Genomic DNA, 19,656 nt, shown 5'->3' with positions numbered 1-19,656 from the left:
GATCCTCCGGTATATTGGATAGGGAATTTAAACTGTTGCCGATATTATTTTGAAATCTAATTATTCGTTCTGTGGTAATCGGTCTGCAGAGAAATTGGTCTACCTTCTTGCTCATTTTACAATTAAAAGAAGCCAATTGGCCACTATGGTCGGATCTTAAGCAATTTATTATTGATTTAGACACTGCGTCTGTGTTACAAAAGATGTTATCAATACAAGTAGAAGAGGAGGCAGTAATGCGAGTTGGTTCTAAAAAAAGATTAATCAAGTTAAAACTTTGAAATAAATTAATGAGTCTTGCAGAAGTAGAACAGTTTTCCAACAGGTTTACATTGAAATCTCCACATATTACTACGTTTTTTTTGGTTGGAAAAATCCGCTTTAAACTGTCTTCCATAATTAATTCAAACTCGTTAAAATTAGCAGAGGGGGGCCTGTATACACATAAGACGACAAACTGATCCAATTCCACACATGAATTCTCAATAGTTCGTTCAGTAGAAAGATTTGTGATATCCTTACGCTTTTACAATTTTAAGTTACGCTTAATAATAATCATGGATCCGCCTCTACTTAAGCTCTTTCTTATGAACGAACTGACTATTACATAATTTTCTATATTGTTAATGGCTTCGTAATCTTTCAGCCAGTGTTCTGTAACACAAAACACGTCAACGGAAATATCGTGCAAAAAAAGACTTATTTCTAATATTTTGCCATGGAAACGATTAGACTTTTCTGTTGTCGTGTTTTTTAGTTTAAATTATGGTTAGTAAAATGTATACTGTTGCTACTTAAAGTAGGAGCATTGTCGTGGGACTGTGTTATATCTTCTATAACAGCGTCCTTAATATTAAAAGATAACAAACTAGCTATATGTCTTAGATACCTTAGGGGTATAAGTAAATTATCCTCAAAAAGTTTGAAGTTCCTTACGAACTTATTAATGTCAAAACAAAATATAACGTCACTATGACGGCAAGTCAAATTATGTATGTGCGAATTTATGTTATATATATACTTATTACGAGCGATGCCTAGGTTAGAGCAGTAAGGGAATGCACTTAGTATGAATTTACACCCACACTTCTCATGAATTCTCAAGAACACGTCAATGATACTATTTACTTCTTTTTTACTAATGTTAGTACTATCACCTATTATAAGAATCACTGTTGTATATTTATCAAAGTTGCAATCACTTAACAGTGTAATAATTTGACTAAAAGTAGCTCCTGGATAGCAATAGTTGACTAACTGTCATCGAGTATATAACCAGAAATAAGGGCCATATATTCCTGGTAACACATTAGCGATACAGCTCTTATAAATATCAACTACCTTTTGCACTGCAATATAGACAGACCCACTACTGACCTGTGCGTACGTCTCCGTATATTCCAAAAAATATTCTGTATTTATTGTAATAAAGATAATATCTCTAACAATGCCGTGCTGTTCTATTCGGTGGTGTGAGAAAAACAGCAAAACATCTAGTTACAAAACAAACGGAATCACATTTCATCGGTAATTAAATATGTAATTTTGCAATTTTTGTCCATTATAGCAAAGCTCATGTTAACTGGTCGATTTGAAGTGAAACAGTTGACGACACCCATTGACGGCACCCGTCAATTGTTTCGAACTCGGGCTGGCCAATCGGAGCGCAGTTGTCACAGTAATGATATGGCAGGATAGTTTTCAAACAAACTAAATGACATTTCGTCTCTATTTCTGGTTATATACTCGATGCCTATTATCTACTCGAATAACTTTAACGGTGTGCCAATCAACAATTCTTCGGAAGTTCGTGACTTAGGCGTATTTCTAGATCATAAACTGGTACCATCTAATCATATATTGATTCCATAGCTACTAAAGCTTTTAAAAATCTAGGTTTTTTTCTACGCTCGTGCAAACCATTTAAAAATATGTTTACTTTAAAGTCCGTTTATTTTGCATATGTTCACAGTGTTTTGGAATACGCGAGTTCGATCTAGTCACCGCAATATGCGGTTTATACTAACCGTTTAGAAAATGAAAATTTTTTCTTGAGCATCTCAATTATCGTTCTCGTAAGTCGTTTGATTCGTATCAAGAAGCGTGCCGAAATCATAATATTCTCAGCCTTGTAGGTAGGCAGGTAGGTAGGTAGGTAGGTAGGTAGGGTAAGTTTCTAGATATGTATGTGTTTGTTGCATGACATTGTGAATGGTCATATTGATTGTGTGGAGCTTGTGGCTTGTATCACATACCGCACGTCGTTGCGTCGCACACGTCTCTCCTTTATTTTAAACACCACCGTGCTCGACAAACTACGCTATGAGCAATCCGCTGACTCATCTTGCTAAGCTGTATAATTCACGTTTTAGTGAACACGATGTTTTTTGTCAATGTAAGGCAATATTTTAAAAAGGAGTCATTAGCTCGCTTGAGCAATACCAGTGAATAGTCCTATATTTTACTTATTTATTTTGAATATATCGATTATTATTTATGTTATGTATGTAGATTACTACTCATCACAGTAGTAATGGTTTAAATTGAAATTCAAAGCTATACATATTGAAATAAAAGTAACATTATGTTAAAGTAGGTTCATATTTCAATTTATAATACATAATACTATTATATACACACATACAGACACATTATCTTTCTCTCTAAAACACACACATACATTGACATCACACACACACACACACACACTCACACTCTCTCTCATACACACATACACACACTCTCTCTCATACATACACACACACACACACACACACACACTCACGCACTCACACACACACAGAGAGAGACACACACTCACACACACACACACTCACACACACACACACACACACACACACACACACACACACACACGGTGCTGAGGAGAGAGAGAGGCAGACAGACACACAGGCCACCATCCACGTTTTTGGGGAAGATCAGAAGCATTTAATACTAGCTGATGCTTTTGTAGTGTTGTATTCCATACTTACATTTCATTCTAGAAAACCTGTTATTGGTTGGTGGTTCTATGTAAAGTTCACTTTGAATATTTATGATATTGTAAACGCTGTTGGTTGGTTTTCAATAAAAATAAAATAAAAAATAAACAAACGACTCGATCACGAAATTGAGTAGTAGCAGAGCTCCTTAATAATGAGTTCGTCCACATGGTAGTACTGCCACCTTACCTATTGCTGCCGTCAAGCAGTAATGTGAGTACTGCGATCCGGTTCGGAAAATTAAGGATGCTGGCGAAATTACAGGCACCAATTGCGTGTTTTATAATGAATCGGAATCAAATTCCAAAGAACAAATACGATGTTGTGTTTTTGATATAATTTATTTCCATATATTTCTACTACTCTATTTACATTCTAATATACTTCATACTTTTTAAATGGCCTTAGGCTATGGAAACATTTTTTTTCCATCCTCTAAAGAAATAGCTACCTTTGGCCCATTTTAATTTAAAATGAAAAACAACATATTTTAATCCTTACTTTTGAACGTTTCAACATTTCTTACTCGCAAATATTAATCGATGTGTTTGATATTTATTATAATCAGGTCGGTCGGTTTAAAAAAAAAAACAATTTATTAGCCGTGTCGTGTCGTGTCGTGTCGTTGCGTTGCGTTGCGTTGCGTTGCGTTGCGTTACGTTACGTTACGTTACATTATATTATATTATATTTTATTATTTTATCTTTCAGATCCCGAACTCCTTAACATATTCAAGGCAGAGATGTCGTACGGATTCCAGAGAGTTTTCTTCTTATTCTACTGCCTGGCGTACTGCTGGCCAGGACTCGGCGCCGAAAGCAACCTACTCGTGGCCAGGCAATGGATTAAGTTGGAATTCAACTTCCCTGATGAAGAAACCAAGCAGATTGCTTTGACCAAAGGGCATTACGTGCCGGGGAAGTCTACGCCTATTGACGTAGATGTTCAGTATACACATGGTGAGTCACAAACAAGTGGACTTATTCATTATAATATTGAGTCGGATAACTTTTCACAAAGTATTTCAATTTAAGCATATATACAGCCAAGAAAAACATTATTCTATTAAATTTTTTTATATTAAATAATGTTGTTTTTATATAAAAAATGTATTATTTAAATTTATTGAACACCCTAAAACTATGTTTAAATATTATTAAAAAACCATGTCCGCGCAAACATAATGTTACTTCAAAGGTAAGCAAATCGCATAATGTGCTTTTACTATTTGCTAGAGTTTTACTTACTGATTAACTCTCTTCTTGCTGTCCTTATCCCACATTAGGTGTGGTCGGCACTTCATGTATTTTTCTTCCACTCTCCCTTGTCAGCCGTCATTTCCATACTCACACCTTGCAACAATCTATCATATTTTTCTTTAACCTTCCTCTCTCCTTATATCCTTCCACATTCATACCTAACACTCTTATTGTCACATGACATTCTTCCCTCCGCATTACGTGTCCATACCACGCTAACCTGTTACTCCTCATATTTTCATTCGCTGGCGCCACTTTCAAACTTCCCCTGATGTACCCGTTCCTATAATTTCTCGTCACTCCACACATCCATCTCAACGTTCGCATTTTTGCTGCATGCACAGTCCATCCTTCCTTTTCATCGGCTAACATTCTGGTCCATATAGTACGACAGGTCTAATCACGGTTTTGTATATTTTCTCTTTTATATCGAACTCTTAGGTTTTCGCGATAGTAATACAGAGGGAATGAAACCATATTTTGGATCTAAATCGCGTCCACCGCATCAGCCGTGACCATTATTTCGTCCAGGGAAGTACTGCTACCTTACCTATTTCTACCGCCAAGCAGTAATGTTAGCATTACTGCGTTCCGATTTCGAAATGTAAGGGTGCTGGTGAAATTACAGGCATATGGGATTTGTCAACTTCTGTCTCAGGGTGACCGGCTGCCACTGCAGTGCCCCTAATATCTTTGAGATTTAAAGACTAAGTCTAAGTCTCCTTTTAATCACTTTTTAACTAAAAACAATAACGTTTGGGACTGTAGGAAATGAAAGTATTCTTTGGATCTAAGGCGCCGCGCAAACGTGTGTCTTGTGTTGGTTACAAAGCTACCGGCAACTAGAAGCGACTTTCATACAATTGCCGTTGCCGCAACCTACGGTGATACGGTAGACAAGCTCTGGCACTTGACAGGAATAGCTTCAGTCAAAGTCGAAGTCAGAAATCATTTATTCCAGTGGTAAAATAAATTATCACTTAACTTTTTTTAAGCTACTGCTCGTTCACCGTGCTGACTTCCCTACCTACTGAAACTCCCTTTTCAAATAAACTTAAATGCTTTGGATATTTTTATTTATTATTTTACCAATTTGTATGGAATCTAGAGCCATGTCGTCTTTCCATGCACCTTTATCTTATTCGTAGTCTTCAATTTTGTAATACGAATTTTCAATTAAAAGTATATTGATGTAAGTTTTAAACTTAAGAAATGACAATCTTAATATACGCTCCGGAATCTTATTGTAAAAACGTATACAGTTCTCCATAAAAGAATCGTTTACCTAACCGAAATCATGGTACCTTTATACTACTTTTATTTACTTTTGTAACTTTTATGCTATAATGGTACCATGAGTTAGTTCTAAGGTTAACATTATGAATCTCCTCTGTCCTAACCTATGTATATTTTTATCGGCATACAAAATATTTGAGTAACTGTACTGTGATGCTAGACCGGTCTCCTTAAAACAGAATGCTGGCCACGGTACGCTTATAATAAGGTTCTGATTGATATTCAAAATTTTCCATTTAAAAAGTTTAAAACTATAGTGAAACAAAAACTTTATACTAAAGGTTAAATATAGCTTACGTGTACTTAAATAACAAAAATACATAGTAGTGAACCAAATACCTCTTGCACATTATTAAATATTCGAAATTGTAAATTATAAATGTATACAAATATTTAAAATCTCTAGAGCAATCTCTAGAGTTTATCACTCATTTTTTGAAGGGGAATTTACGAATGAGTAGTAGAGTTTATCAATGTGACTATTTCAAGTGTGATTTGCTTACCTATAAAATACACATTATTTGAGTTTGAGTTTTACCATGGCATCTCAAATTAAGCTAAAAACAGCCAAGTTTGTAAATTCTATTCGAAACAGTCGAGGCCCCTCTATATCCGGAGTAGCTTAAGTCGGCTTTGGTTGATTCCGCATAGCACTGAAAGTGTTGAATCAATCACTTTGTAAAAAATATATAGTAAAAAAAAATTGAGGACACACTGATAAGTATGCAGTATGAAAACACGATTCCCAAAAATTTTCTAATAGAAAAAAAACACAAACTTACCATGAAATTTTTAATTTTACAAGAAAACCGCTGTATTCAATGGGTACTTTGCATATAGCAATAATTACTTTTTTATATCAATTGAACTAAATACGATATACATTTTTCGAATGGCTTTAATTTCGTTCGTTCGTCTCTGCCGCTCGACCCAAACAAAATGAATTAACCGTATTAGTACGGGAGAGATTTTAATAGAAGCAGCAAGAAGAGATCAAAACAAAGAAAGCCAGGAAAATTCTTAAATTCTTTGATGCAGACAATGTCTCTTAGGGGACACTGTGGCAAAATTTTTTTATTTCATTAAAAATGCATTTCTCCCGTCCACTACCTAACACGCGGCAAGTGACAAAAGGTCAAATATCCATTTTAAAAAGCAAAAGATAGAGCACAAAATTCTCTTTTAAAAACAACTAAAATTAGTTAACGATGTGTAGCTGAAATATCACTAAACAATTTCAGTATTCAAAACTGGAATATGGTTTGTTATGATATCTCAAAAAATATTTTGTCACTTAGCCGCGTATTAGATATAGAGGACGGCAGATTTGTCCTCCATAACCCCTGATGGAGAATGACGACGAAGTCGACGATAATAATAATAATAATAATAAAGTCAGAAAGTTCATGCAGATGGAAGAGGACGAAGTAGGATCTTATTGCACACCCACCACATACGCTTAGATACACGCCATACTGCATTTACTTGACTTCGGTCCATAAATGCGTTTCAAACCAGCTAACAAGCCGAGAAGAATAAAGCAAATAATAATAATATAATGTATAGTTAAACCTCTTAAATGGAAAATTTCGAATAACAACCGAAATCTTATTGTAGAAGCGTATACGCATTCATTGCCCTTCATTGAATTTGTGACTTTGTGAAGACGACTTCAAGAACAACCAGTTTAAACACTTTATCCAATTTCAGACACTCTATCGCCACGAATTTTCGTAACGACACCTCGCACCGGCGAAGGTACTCCCGTGACTCTGGGCACAGTGGACGAGATGGGCAAAATCTCTGCATACCCTAACTACTCCTGGCACGAAAATCAGGGCCAGAACTGCGAAGGACTAACGTCAGTATTTAGGACTGCTGTAAGTGACCTCAAACATAAATAATGCTAACTTTTTTAACCGAATTCAAAAAAAGGAGGAGGTTCTCAATTCGACTGTATTTTTTGTGTATGTGTGACTCGAAATAGGGTATCTTAGTATTGGTCCCATTTAAATTTGAAGAAAATATTCCACCTCTAAGGGTGGCAAACTAGGGAATGAATCCGGTTTCGCGCACATCCGGTAACCGATTTCAATAAACCTTGGCTAATGGATGTAATTTTTTTTGAGGTCGGTTTTTTTAATGAAGAGTTACAATTATTTATAAAAAAACCAATCTCAAAAGCTTGCTTATCCGCTTTCGGTGTGTTCGTTGCCGTGGTGTCCTCAACGATAACTGAGACGCATATGAAAGTCAATCAAATGACATCATCGCCAGTTTGTTAAATAATTAAAGAATTCACTTTATAGCATAGAACTAATAGAATGACACAGAAAAATGTAAACAAGCGGTAACCTATGTCTTAGACTATTTTCCATCCTCTAAGACCTAGAGATACTGATTTAAATATATGACACATTACATAGCTACTGTGTTCTCTCTGTGTTTCTCGTGTACAATCCTTCTTATAATCATAACCATAAACTAAACTATATTACCAAAGTTAATAGACTGTTCTCAGCAGAGTTGTTGTAAGTTATAGTAGCAAAATACGCTTTGCAAAATAAAAAGTCACTACTAAATGAAATATAAGCACCAGGGCTGTCATCAAATCTGCAATTCTTTTCAAAACTATAATTATTAGCACTTTAACGTAAACATTTCATTAAAATCTAATCAGTGGCCTTGAAGAAATAGCGGCCACAAATATAAAAAAACATTGGTCATAAACTACCACACATATGTTTTAAATTTGTTAACTTGTGTCTCAGGGTGACAGAAGCAATAGCAGTGCCCCTCAGATGTTTGCGATTTAAAGCTCTGAGTGACACTGCAACTGTTGTGAATAGGCATGTAGCTTACCATAGGGCGCACGGGCGTACAAACAAGCCCGATTAAGTACAAGGGCGTAAGAACGTCACTTTTTTTATTATTATAAAAGAAATTTTGACACGAAAAATAGGAATTTCGCATTTCCTAATTTTTATTCCCACTTAGCAATAACGTCGCTTGTTGTCCACAGAGTATTCTAACAAACTTAGGTACGTTTATAATTTTTGTAGTCATTGTTTTTTTTTACGTCCAAGATAGAATATTTTACTTATTATTTTAAGAACCAATGATTAATACATTAATTCAAGAACTATGTTAACAAAATAATGGATAACTTATGTGTTTACCTTTTTTGTTTTGTAATCTCATGATTAAGGACCATGGACTAGATCGAACCATGTCGAGCAAAAAATCGACTTAATTATGTGAGTGCCCGATATTTTCCTTAATATGTCTAAGTCTCTCGGTAGTTTTCTAATCAAGAATTGTAGTCACCCCAGGAATGAAGAATTGCTGTGATTTATTACTATAATTCCCCAACAACAACAAGCATAATAGCAAAAGTTTTCATTTAACAATAAAATTTTAGAAAATCTATCAAAAAGTACAAAAAGTATTGCCATTTTCGCAGAACTATTATCATGTTGTTTGCACTTTATTACTTCTCAGCATCAAATTGTTAATACAAACATCGATCACAAAGAAAAATTCCTTCGACTGACAGTACTCAAACCTTTCCAGGGCCACCGCTTTACAGATTGCCGAGCTACAGATTGAGTTGGCAGACCTTACAAATTTGTCTAAGTGTATCGCCAATCTTTGTATTAATAATTACAACAAACTAATGGGGCTATTTCACGAAAAAAAAAATAATAATAATAACACACACACTCAACATAGCCCTGCACTAGTGAAACCCTGTGTCGCGGGTGCCATGGACACACATATAGACAACCACAAATTACACCCAAACTCACGAGAGAAACAAATGTAGGTCATACAAATATTTCTCTCCGCCCGGGAATCGAACCTGGGACCTCTGCGTGGCAGTCCGGCATGGTAACCGTTCGGCCACAGAGGCAGTTAAAAAACAATTATAACTACGATATTCAATAAAAATCAATAATTAGACTTCAAATGTACACAATTTCAGATAGACGAATGCAATAGGCTCTGGGTGATGGACACAGGCAAGATCGGCCGCACGGAATACTGTCCTCCACAGCTGTTGGCTTTCGACCTCCACGATGACAGCCTCGTCTTCCGGCACCAGTTCAACAAGTCCGTTTATACTCCACAATCACTGTTTGTTACTCCAGTAAGTTAACATTGTTCTTCTTACCGTGTCGATGGCATACGCTACGATGCTCGCCATCATGATGAAATAATTTGCTGATTGGCGTAAGGTCCTCTTCGATCGTTGCCCAGGGCGCGCCTGAGTGTACAGGTAAGCCATCGTGGGATGAGACTTTTATGTACCCCATTCCCTATTTGGCGCAAATACTAAGCAAGCTTCCTTTGGTTCCATACACTGGGCCTTGTCACTTTATGGGTTATTTTTTAATCAGTAACAATCAATAGCTTGTTGTTAACCATGGCGTTTAAGATGTTGAATAAATAATAATAATGTGCCAAACAGCCACTCCAATTATTCGATCTAAACTAAAGTTGATCAATTTGATTATCAAAATAAACCAATGACCCTACGCCTATTAGTATCCAAAATCACACAGCAATGCAGAAAATAATTGCTCATTAGGCTCAATTTATATTGCGACGGACCGGAATGGAAGCAAATTTTTGTAACGATATTATACATAGCCTATTGAACATAAAATCAATTGTGTAATGCACAAGCTAGATACGAGTCAAAATCTTCCGCGGAAGTCGCATATGCTCGAGAATCTTCGTGCAATTATTATTAATACACAAGTGACCATAAGTACGTAGCATTACTATCATCGTTACAAAAATTCGCTTAAATCCCGTTCCGCTGCGATATAAATTGAGTGTTACGTACACCCTACCTGTCTATGTAAGTACTTAATCGCACGTTTAGTAACAATGTAGTTCAAAACGTGGTTGTGAAATTACAGGCACATGAGACTAGTCTCATGTGCCTTAAAGCTCTGAGTGGCTCTGCAACTGTTATGGACAGGCATGTAGCTTAGCGTCAGACGCAAGACCTGTTCGTCCCGTCACTTGACATTATAAAAAAAGTCTAAACAATGTTTTGATGTAATTTTCTTATTATGCACTTGCTACTTCAGGATAAATAAACTTGTTTTATCAAAAACCACTGTGCATTAATCAGTTAAGTTTTAATCCTTTCTAATGACACTGTTAACGAAAATTAATTCAGGTGGTAGATGTAAGACCAGGCGATTGCGGTGATACATATGTGTACGTCGCTGACGTGCATGGCCACTCACTGACAGTGGTCGACGTGGCGAGAGAACGCTCTTGGCGCGTCATTCATTCTACCTTCTCTCCGGAGCCCTCACGAGAGAATATCACCATTGAAGGTAAGATTCCACCACATCATTAGCTCGCAATAGTTTGTTGTCAATTACACCTTAACTTTTTCTGTGAGCTGAATTTCCTTTAGTCGTTTGCGAATTTCTTAAAAGCTCACGATGTCATGTAAGGGTTTCACAGTTAATAACACGTCATCGATACCATGGACGAAGTCAGTATCGTGCAGATCTGCAAATCCAACTTCAACGAGGATGAGATTTGCAGTGGCAAGATGCTGTTGTTCGAGAGCCTCGGCAAAGCTGAGCAGATGCCAACTCGCCGGAGGGATGGAGGCGTGAAGAGTCTCCAGGATGATATCACACTCCTGAAGGAGACTGACCCGGACGACGTGCTTACATTCGTGGCGAAGGAGCTGCACAAACTGCCCCCCGTCACGTTCGACCACGTCGATGTTACCAGGCTGCTGACGGATATCACTTCCCTGAAGTCAAGCCTGATTGAGTTGCAGTGTAGATTGGAGACTTCAGATAACACCATACGTGAGCTGCATGCCCGAGTTGCGTTATTAAGCAACGCTGCTTCAGTATGTAGGTCACCAGAAGTCTCTAATGTAAACACGTGTCGTGGGGCGCAAAATGCATCCATCAGCAGTATCGAGTCGGCACAAATGGTTGCGTCACCGATCGCTGCTGCTATCGCGCGCGATGCGCCGCGTCCTGCTGCCCGCGCCTCCGCCCCGGCGGAAACGTCACGCGTATGCATGTCAGTCCCTGCACGTACTTACGCCGCTGTAGCCGTTTGTACCAGCCGACCCGCCACTTCGAAACTCGAGAGACAATCGGCTAAGAGTAAAAGTAACCCCGTGTGCCTGTCTCCGAAGTTGCAAAACCACAGAGGCAAACGGATCAATGCGTCGAGGATGGCTTCACAAAGGTGAAGAGGAAGAGGAAGCCCACCAGTCGTAACCTGTGTGGTACAGCACCGACAGGCTCGAACTTTTTGCTCTGTTCAGCAACACCGACGACGCTGCTGTACCTGTCGCGACTACATTACTCCACGAAGTCTGAGGAAATTGTGGAGTACAACAGGCTAAAAGCGAAATACACCCTGAGGGTCGAGCGGTTGGAGTCCCGCCACAACGTAAATTTTAATTCGTTTGTGGTGAGGGTGCCAACCGAAGATCTGTCGGCCTTGATGAAGGAAGAGTTTTGGCCGAAGGGTGTCATATATCGGCGGCTTCACAGACGGTGACACCAGATTGCGCCACACGTCGCTGACAAGTGCAATACGTGTACATTAGTTGTTTATTTTATTTATATTGTATGTATATTATATATTATATGAGTCATGTGGCCTGAAATAAATATATAAATAAATAAAAATAAAAAATAACAAAATAACCCTATTATAAGACCATGACTGCGGAATAGGAAATATAATTTTATAGTAATCCTGGCTATGGTTTACTAGTCAAGTTAATAGGGTGCGTAAAGATAAATAAATAATCTCAGTACAGAGTACTAAAAAAACCGACCTCAAAAGTACGTGGAATTACATCTATTTGCCAAGCTTTGTTGAAGTATCCCCTAATTCGCCACTATACAGAACTTGACATAAAAATAATAAAATCGGTTCTCACTACTCAAACTATATTGAGAGAGAAAAACGCCTTGATTTGGAAAATAGCAAAACCAACCATTAAAATAATTGCTCCTTAAGTACAATTTAGGCGCTATTTATAAAAATGAATGTTCATGCGTGATCAGCCACCCTTAGAGGTGGATGATTTTCTTCACAAATAAAATGGGACCACTATGGAAGTACTCTCTTTCCAACAAAAAAAGAATCATGAAAATCGGTTCACAAATACCGGAGTTATCGCATAACATACATACATACAAAAAAAAACGAATTGAGAACCTCCACCTTTTTACCCTTGTGAGATGCCGACACAAAGAGATCCGGTGTGCAAGTCACTCGATTAAGGAGATCGTCAAAATATTGCAAACGCGCCGCATGTGCGTCGCGCCCGCGCTGTTAGCGTGCAGTTAAATACTCCTCTGTAATCACATAGACGCATAGACGGCGCGCTTGCGAGCAGCACGCAAACGGCCCGACATGAAGAGACCTAAAGGTCTCTTTGAGTATAAACTTATGGTAAACCATAAGTTTATACTCACATTTGTTGCTACATTACTACTGGCCCGACATGAAGAGACCTAAAGGTCTCTGTGAGTATAAACTTATGGTAAACCATAAGTTTATACTCACATTTGTTGCTAGCGACCGCGCAAAAAATATGGATATCGTCGCCTTACCTTGAATACCTCGTACGTGATTTCTGTGTAATTTTCAGGACGAAGATAAAAATGTGGTGTAAAATGTAGTAAACGCAATAGTGTTTGTAGTAAGCATTTTAATTAGTTAAATTATACTTCTTTCAGATACCATATTACTTTAGTAATATATTTGAGCAAAAAGTTTGTAAATTTTTCCTTCACAAAAATCAGTAAAAACGAACTATATGAAAATTTCAATCTAAGAGTGATTACACACGGCGATTTTTAGCAGCAATGCAAACGCGCATTTATGAAACGCGCGACTGCAACGCTACACTTGCGATTTATAGGCCATTGCATCGATGCAAACGCGCGACTGCATCGAGACAAACGCGCGTTTGTTTAAAGGTAGACGATTAGCTACTGCATTGTGTTTGCGTCGCGTTTGCATCGCTAACCGCTCTAAAGTGACAATATGTAAAACGTTACTTCTTGGGGCCACAGGAGGGCACTGTATGATTTGCCATATACAATTTGACAAATACTCTACGCTATCGCTACCGACAACTGTCACAGCTAGCTCATGGTAGAGCATGCAAGGTACTGCGCCTGAACCACGAGAATGCTGTGACAATTCGCACTACCGGCAGCGTAAATTACTTGACAATTTTGTGTGACACATTATACAGCGCCCCTAGTGGTGACAAGAAGGAACAACATTTTGTACACAAACATTTTACTCGGTCGCTGGCGTTGACTGTCACTGTAATCTCATGGTAGATGCACTGATCGCACTACGTGTTGCACATGTGCAACTCGTGAGTTCTTCGTAAGCAAGCGCATTTGTCAGATCTCGCTTAGGTTGACGCGATTAACACACATTGAAAAATGAAACTTTTTTCGGATCCAATTCGTTTAAATTTAGTTTTTCAACCAAATAGCAACGTTTCGCGGGCTTGTTACAAGTTCCATGGTCACGGTCGATACCTACATACAGTATATGACCAGAAATAGCTTAGAGGATGGAAAAAAATTAAAGAAAGGAGCTGCCCTACCTACAGAATCAACGTGCTTGTAATCAAAATTTGAAAGTTATAAATGGCGGATTTCTTTAGTGTTGTACCATAATCTATCGATAAGTCATTATCGACATGCAAATGTATGGCTTGGATGTTGAAACTGTTATTTTTTTATTTCTTTAGTTTACTATAACCAAAGTATGCCTAAACAAACACAAGTCTAATAATTTAATCTCGAGTGGCATATTATTATTAAACCGAACGATGGCAAGGCAAGCAAATAGGCTAACTATACGTTGGTATTGGCCTTTATCCGGCAACGTTAATGTCATTGTTTGCAGTTTGCAGGCTTAAAAAAAATAGTCATTTTTAATAGAGTTGTCATTGGGAAAAATCAGAAACGAGTGGATAATTTTGTTTTCAGGAACTGAGAATAACTAGTAAATGAGTATTGTTTAATCTAAATTGAACATAAATTTATTTACCAATAAACTTAATGATGGAATAGCATTGTCATGTAATCTAGTTACATTCAAAGTTCTGTTAAAAATTGACTCTTCAAAATGAAGCGAACAAATGAAGATGGTCTTTGATCCAACGTTTATATTCGGCAGTCCTATGATTTCCAACCATTCTTCCTTCCTTTTTTCATTTGTAGGAAAACTTGAAATAATGAAAATAATAATAATAAAACAATAAAAACCTCGTAGTGAATTGTTTTAATAACAGAATATCGATAATATGTATGCTTATAAGATCAACACTATCTCAAAATAATCATTGGCAATCTAAAGTAACAAAAGCAAAATTTGGCAAGATTTATAAATAAACTACTTAAATAAGTCTAATTACATGAAATGTTTGGGCTATTGTGTGATTTATAGACAAAAAAATAACACATGCCTTTGCAAAGTAACATCCGATTGATTTGCACTTTTTCTAAAGCCAAATCCCTTAATGCTGCAGCGTGGCATTTTTATTAATACCTAATTATTCTCACTGTCAATATTTTTGTCGAATTTAATTACAATACATGCGAATAATTCAATAGCACATTTGGAAAACATTTGTTTTGACATTTGATGTACTTCCCTTTGACAATGGTATCATGTACCTCACTTCACTTCACTTTTTATTTTTATGGCTCCATCAATATGAGAACTGATGATTTTGCCAATGTCACAGTTGAAAGAAAAAAAACGAAACAAAAAAATTTTCGCTAAGCTCTAATAGGACATTAACCGGTGTTGGTAAGTTGGACTACGGGAGTACTCAGTTGAGAATGTAAAACAATATGGGGGGAGAACACTAAAGTTAAGAGGTTGTTTATGTTAATGGGGCGGGGGAATTTTGGAGAAAGTAAGTTATAAAGTGGAACAGCAATATTAGGACAATTGAAAAAAATGTGTTCCAAGGTACCGTCTTCTAGGCCGCACTCGCACAGAGAGTGATCTCGAACTCTGATTTTACGCAAAAATACAGGTGTGCAAACAATCATGTACCTCATGTACTGCGACATGGACACGGTTGGCATTTAAGATGACGTTACGTATTTTCGATTCCCGTGTTTGACACAGACCAATGTAATGCTATCTCTTTTGGCTTAAGACGGCACGTAATAGTTAATAAACAAAGACAATAACATGTTTATGTTTTCGACGTCGAAATGCATCATATACGTATAACGTCTGATTTATATATATCAACGTAACATGTCCTTTAGTTTCCATAGTCTAAGAGAAATAGAGACGAAATGTCATTTAATTTGTTTGAAAACTATTTTGGCAAATCACTACTGTGACAACTACACTGCGATTGCTGGTCGTTTTCAGATAACCTCAAAAAATGTGTCCCTTTCAACAACTTTTATATTATTACATGAATGCTAAGCATTATTTTATTTAATATGATTGCTTGTTTACTTAGTCTTTCCAATTTATTATTAACAAATATGTTTTCTTGGGAATACAAAATGTAGGAAATGACCCTATTTTTCCGGATTTAAATCGCGTATTTTTTTTTTCGAACAAACCGACGTTTCGGGCCCTTTTCAGGTCCCATGGTCACGGTTGACTGAGGTGGTACAGTCTTCAACCAGTCATAACTACGCCACATAAACCACATAATATATGTCATAATAATATACATATAACATATGGCATAAAAATCATTTCCCATCGGGGTAGGCATAGACCACAGCCTTCTTACGACTCTGACGCCTACTTTTCATCCATCCATCATGCCATCGTGACCATGGGACATGTAAAGGGCCCGAAACGTCGGTTTGTTTGAAAAACCAAATATATACGATTTTACAAGAATTGATATTAAAATATTTGTTGCACGTTACATGTTGTTAAATATTCTTATGTGAACGATAAAATGTGCGTTGTAATTGTCATTCTCAGTAAATGTCATTACTGTGCTGTTTTCCTCATTTATGTTTATGAGAAAATCATTTGTGTTACTGTAATCTCATTCCTGTGACCTAAAATATCGTTTCTTGTTGTGTTTCACTTAAATATTTCTGTGATTTAATAATTATTGACATTGTTTGAACTTATGTGTACGTTTAAGACCTTAAAACCAAAAGAAAAAAGGTTTTACACAAATCACTCAAAAAGTGTCGTCAACCGTTTCGCTTCAAATCGACCAGTTTCATTCGAGCTTTCCTATAATGAACGAAAATTGAAAAATTACATATTAAATATTTAATTACCGATGGAATGTGATTCCGTTTGTTTTATAATTAGATGTTTTGCTGTTTTTCCCACACCACCGAATGGAACAGTCCCGATTGTTAGAGATATTATCTTTGCTACAATAAATACGTAATATTTTTGGAATTTACGGAGACGTACTCACCGGTCAGTTGTTGGCGCTGCGCTGTACTATTTCAGCTTTCTAATTTGTGACGAGAGTTGATGTTTAAAAGTCACATAAGGCCCATTTACCTGATGAGTTGCTAGGTATGGATGGCCCTTATTTCGTCTTTATTTCTGGTTATATACTCGATGTTTTGAATTAACAAATACACGCGATTTACTTGTTTTTTCATTATTTCCGTATCCGTCATGATACATGGCAGTGACAAATGTCAAACTTCATAAATCAGTGAAAGGACACGATCAGTGAAATCGAGAATCGATGTTAAAATACATCGACTGCATTTTGACAAATTTAAATTAGCATTCTAGTAATATATCATGGCAATAACTGAAATCAACTCATATAGATAGAAATAGAAATATAATATAATACATTAATAGAGTGGCGCCACTATTTCTTAATTTTTATTTTTATTTCCGTGCTGTACTGAAGCTTAACTAAATAATAGTATTGATATACATTGGTAAACATTGCATGTTACAATGGTGCACAATTTAAAAATTGCCGCCAAATCATTATTCAAGTGGATGAGTTGATCAACTCTAGATTTCCGATGAGTCCCATCACAAATTCTTTTTCATCAGACATTACTTCGTTGTATATAAGTTGTGAAAACAAACACGAATAGTATTTCTTAGTGAACTATTTGCCAATATGGACTTATTTAAATATGTAATATATTTATTGATTTTTGATGTTTAAAAAAATATATGTATTTGTAGGACACTTCTACAAAATTACGTCATCTTAATTTTACTGAACTATCATTCTAATCAGGCTTAGTTTTACGGAGTATAGTGTGTAAAATTTACTTTCAGGTGTGACTATCAGTTTATTGGACGGAGTAGTGGGCATGGCGTTGTCCCCTTGGAGTAGTAATCGCGATCGGTCCCTCTACTTCCACGCTATTTCTTCCACCAAAGAAAACGTCGTCCGCACATCTGTACTGAAGAATGATAGTTTCATGGCAGATCCTAACGTTGACCCGAAACTTATCAGTGTAAGTTGAACATGACTAACGGAAATGCCAACGTCCAAATAATTAATAGATTCAGGCGTTACTTTGTGAAAGTCAATGTAATAACAATAGAAGTAAAATATTTTGTTACCCCGCGAACCCAATGAATAACCTTCAATCATACGAGATAACTGAACAATAAACCATAATTCACTCAAAATATTTTTGGTTTACGTAGTGAAGCACATGTTCGTCCTATTGCTTAAGGCACTCAGAGGCGGCCGTGGAAGCGTTCCGTGCGTGAGAATTTTTATAATGTAAGAGTCTATAATATGAACCCTGCTACACTGAAACGCGCGGCGGCCGCGCGTCGACCGCGCGTTTCAGTGTAGCAGGGTTCATATGAATTCGTACATTACAAAAATTCCCACGCCCGGAACGTTTCCGCGGCCGCCTCTGTGTGGCCAGAGCATAAGAGAGCGTTGGTGCATAGCAAAGTTGGTTGTGATAGATATATCATAATAATGGCTACAAGGGAACATCCACTTTACACTTCCACTTGTTTGTTATTCCGTGACCATATTTATGCCTCACTATCTCTACAATTACCATCGTTGTAAACATGTTATAACTTATAAAGATATCAAATTAAACTTTTACTATTATAGGAAATGAAACTATTTTTCCGGATTTAAATCGCGTATATTTGTTTTTTCAAACAAACCGACGTTTCGGGCCCTTTACAGGTCCCATGGTCACGGTTGACTGACTGATGGGACTGATTGATGGGACCTGTAAAGGGCCAGAAACGTCGGTTTGTTTAAAAAACAAATATACGCGATTTAAATCCGGAAAAATATTTTTATTTCCTACGTGTAACAATCGCGAAAACCTAAGAACTCGATATTTTACTATTATATTGTGGTACGACGGGCTGGTGTCTGCGACTTGACATCTAGGCACCTATTTATTATAATTGACCTCAACTAAAATAGAAAGATAAAAATAAGATCTATTACTTGAATTCAAAGGCATTTTCTATCTTTCATCTTTTCTGTTCTGTGAAAAAATATCAGAAGCCGCTTCTTAGTACTTATTGTTTACTTGGGGACTTTTTACAGACATTCCCGGGTGAGCGATCAAATCAATCAGCAGCGGAAGCAATGGATCTGAACGGCATCATGTATTTCGGACTCATGAACCCGCCAAGTATTTGGAGCTGGAATTCTGCCACGGAGTACAATCAAAGTAATTTCTACCAAGTCGCCCTAGACAGAGAAACTCTGCAGTTCGCCAGTGGGATCAAAGTCATCAACAACCTTGAGGGAGAACAGGAGTTATGGGTTCTTACATCAAGCTTGCAAAAGGTCAGGAATGGAAGTCTAAGCACTAACAGCCCCAACTTCAGAATTCACACGGAAAAGATCCCAGTGATCTTGGCAAATTCACCGTGTTTGTCTCCCCCAAAGAATTGGAGCCCTGGTTACCATGCGAATTAATATAACACCAAACAATGTAACCCGTGGAACATACAGATATGGACCTCTATTTATATCTCAAGAGATTCGTGCTTTAAGGGACCACTTTCTTCGTAGTTTCATATGTTATAATTGGTTATATTGATTGAAGTATATTGAATTATT

The 19,656-nt window shown here is 37.0% G+C and overlaps 1 protein-coding gene across 1 annotated transcript; it reads left to right on the top strand.

Moving 5' to 3' along the window:
• Positions 1–3,717: 3,717 nt before the first annotated feature.
• LOC113228481 (protein yellow-like) lies at positions 3,718–19,616 on the top strand. The gene is made up of 6 exons (XM_026461803.1): positions 3,718–3,962; positions 7,269–7,438; positions 9,544–9,708; positions 10,753–10,915; positions 17,874–18,055; positions 19,135–19,616. The coding sequence occupies exons 1-6, from the start codon at positions 3,746–3,748 to the stop codon at positions 19,510–19,512; spliced, it is 1,275 nt and encodes a 424-aa protein (XP_026317588.1). The 5' UTR covers positions 3,718–3,745; the 3' UTR covers positions 19,513–19,616.
• Positions 19,617–19,656: the final 40 nt, after the last annotated feature.

The sequence above is a fragment of the Hyposmocoma kahamanoa genome, unplaced genomic scaffold (genome assembly GCF_003589595.1).
Source record: "Hyposmocoma kahamanoa isolate Upper Pololo Valley unplaced genomic scaffold, ASM358959v1 232, whole genome shotgun sequence".
In the NCBI taxonomy this organism is placed as follows: Eukaryota; Metazoa; Arthropoda; class Insecta; order Lepidoptera; family Cosmopterigidae; genus Hyposmocoma; species Hyposmocoma kahamanoa.
Note: the sequence above shows the minus strand (reverse complement) of the source record. Positions and strands in the feature narration are given on the sequence as shown.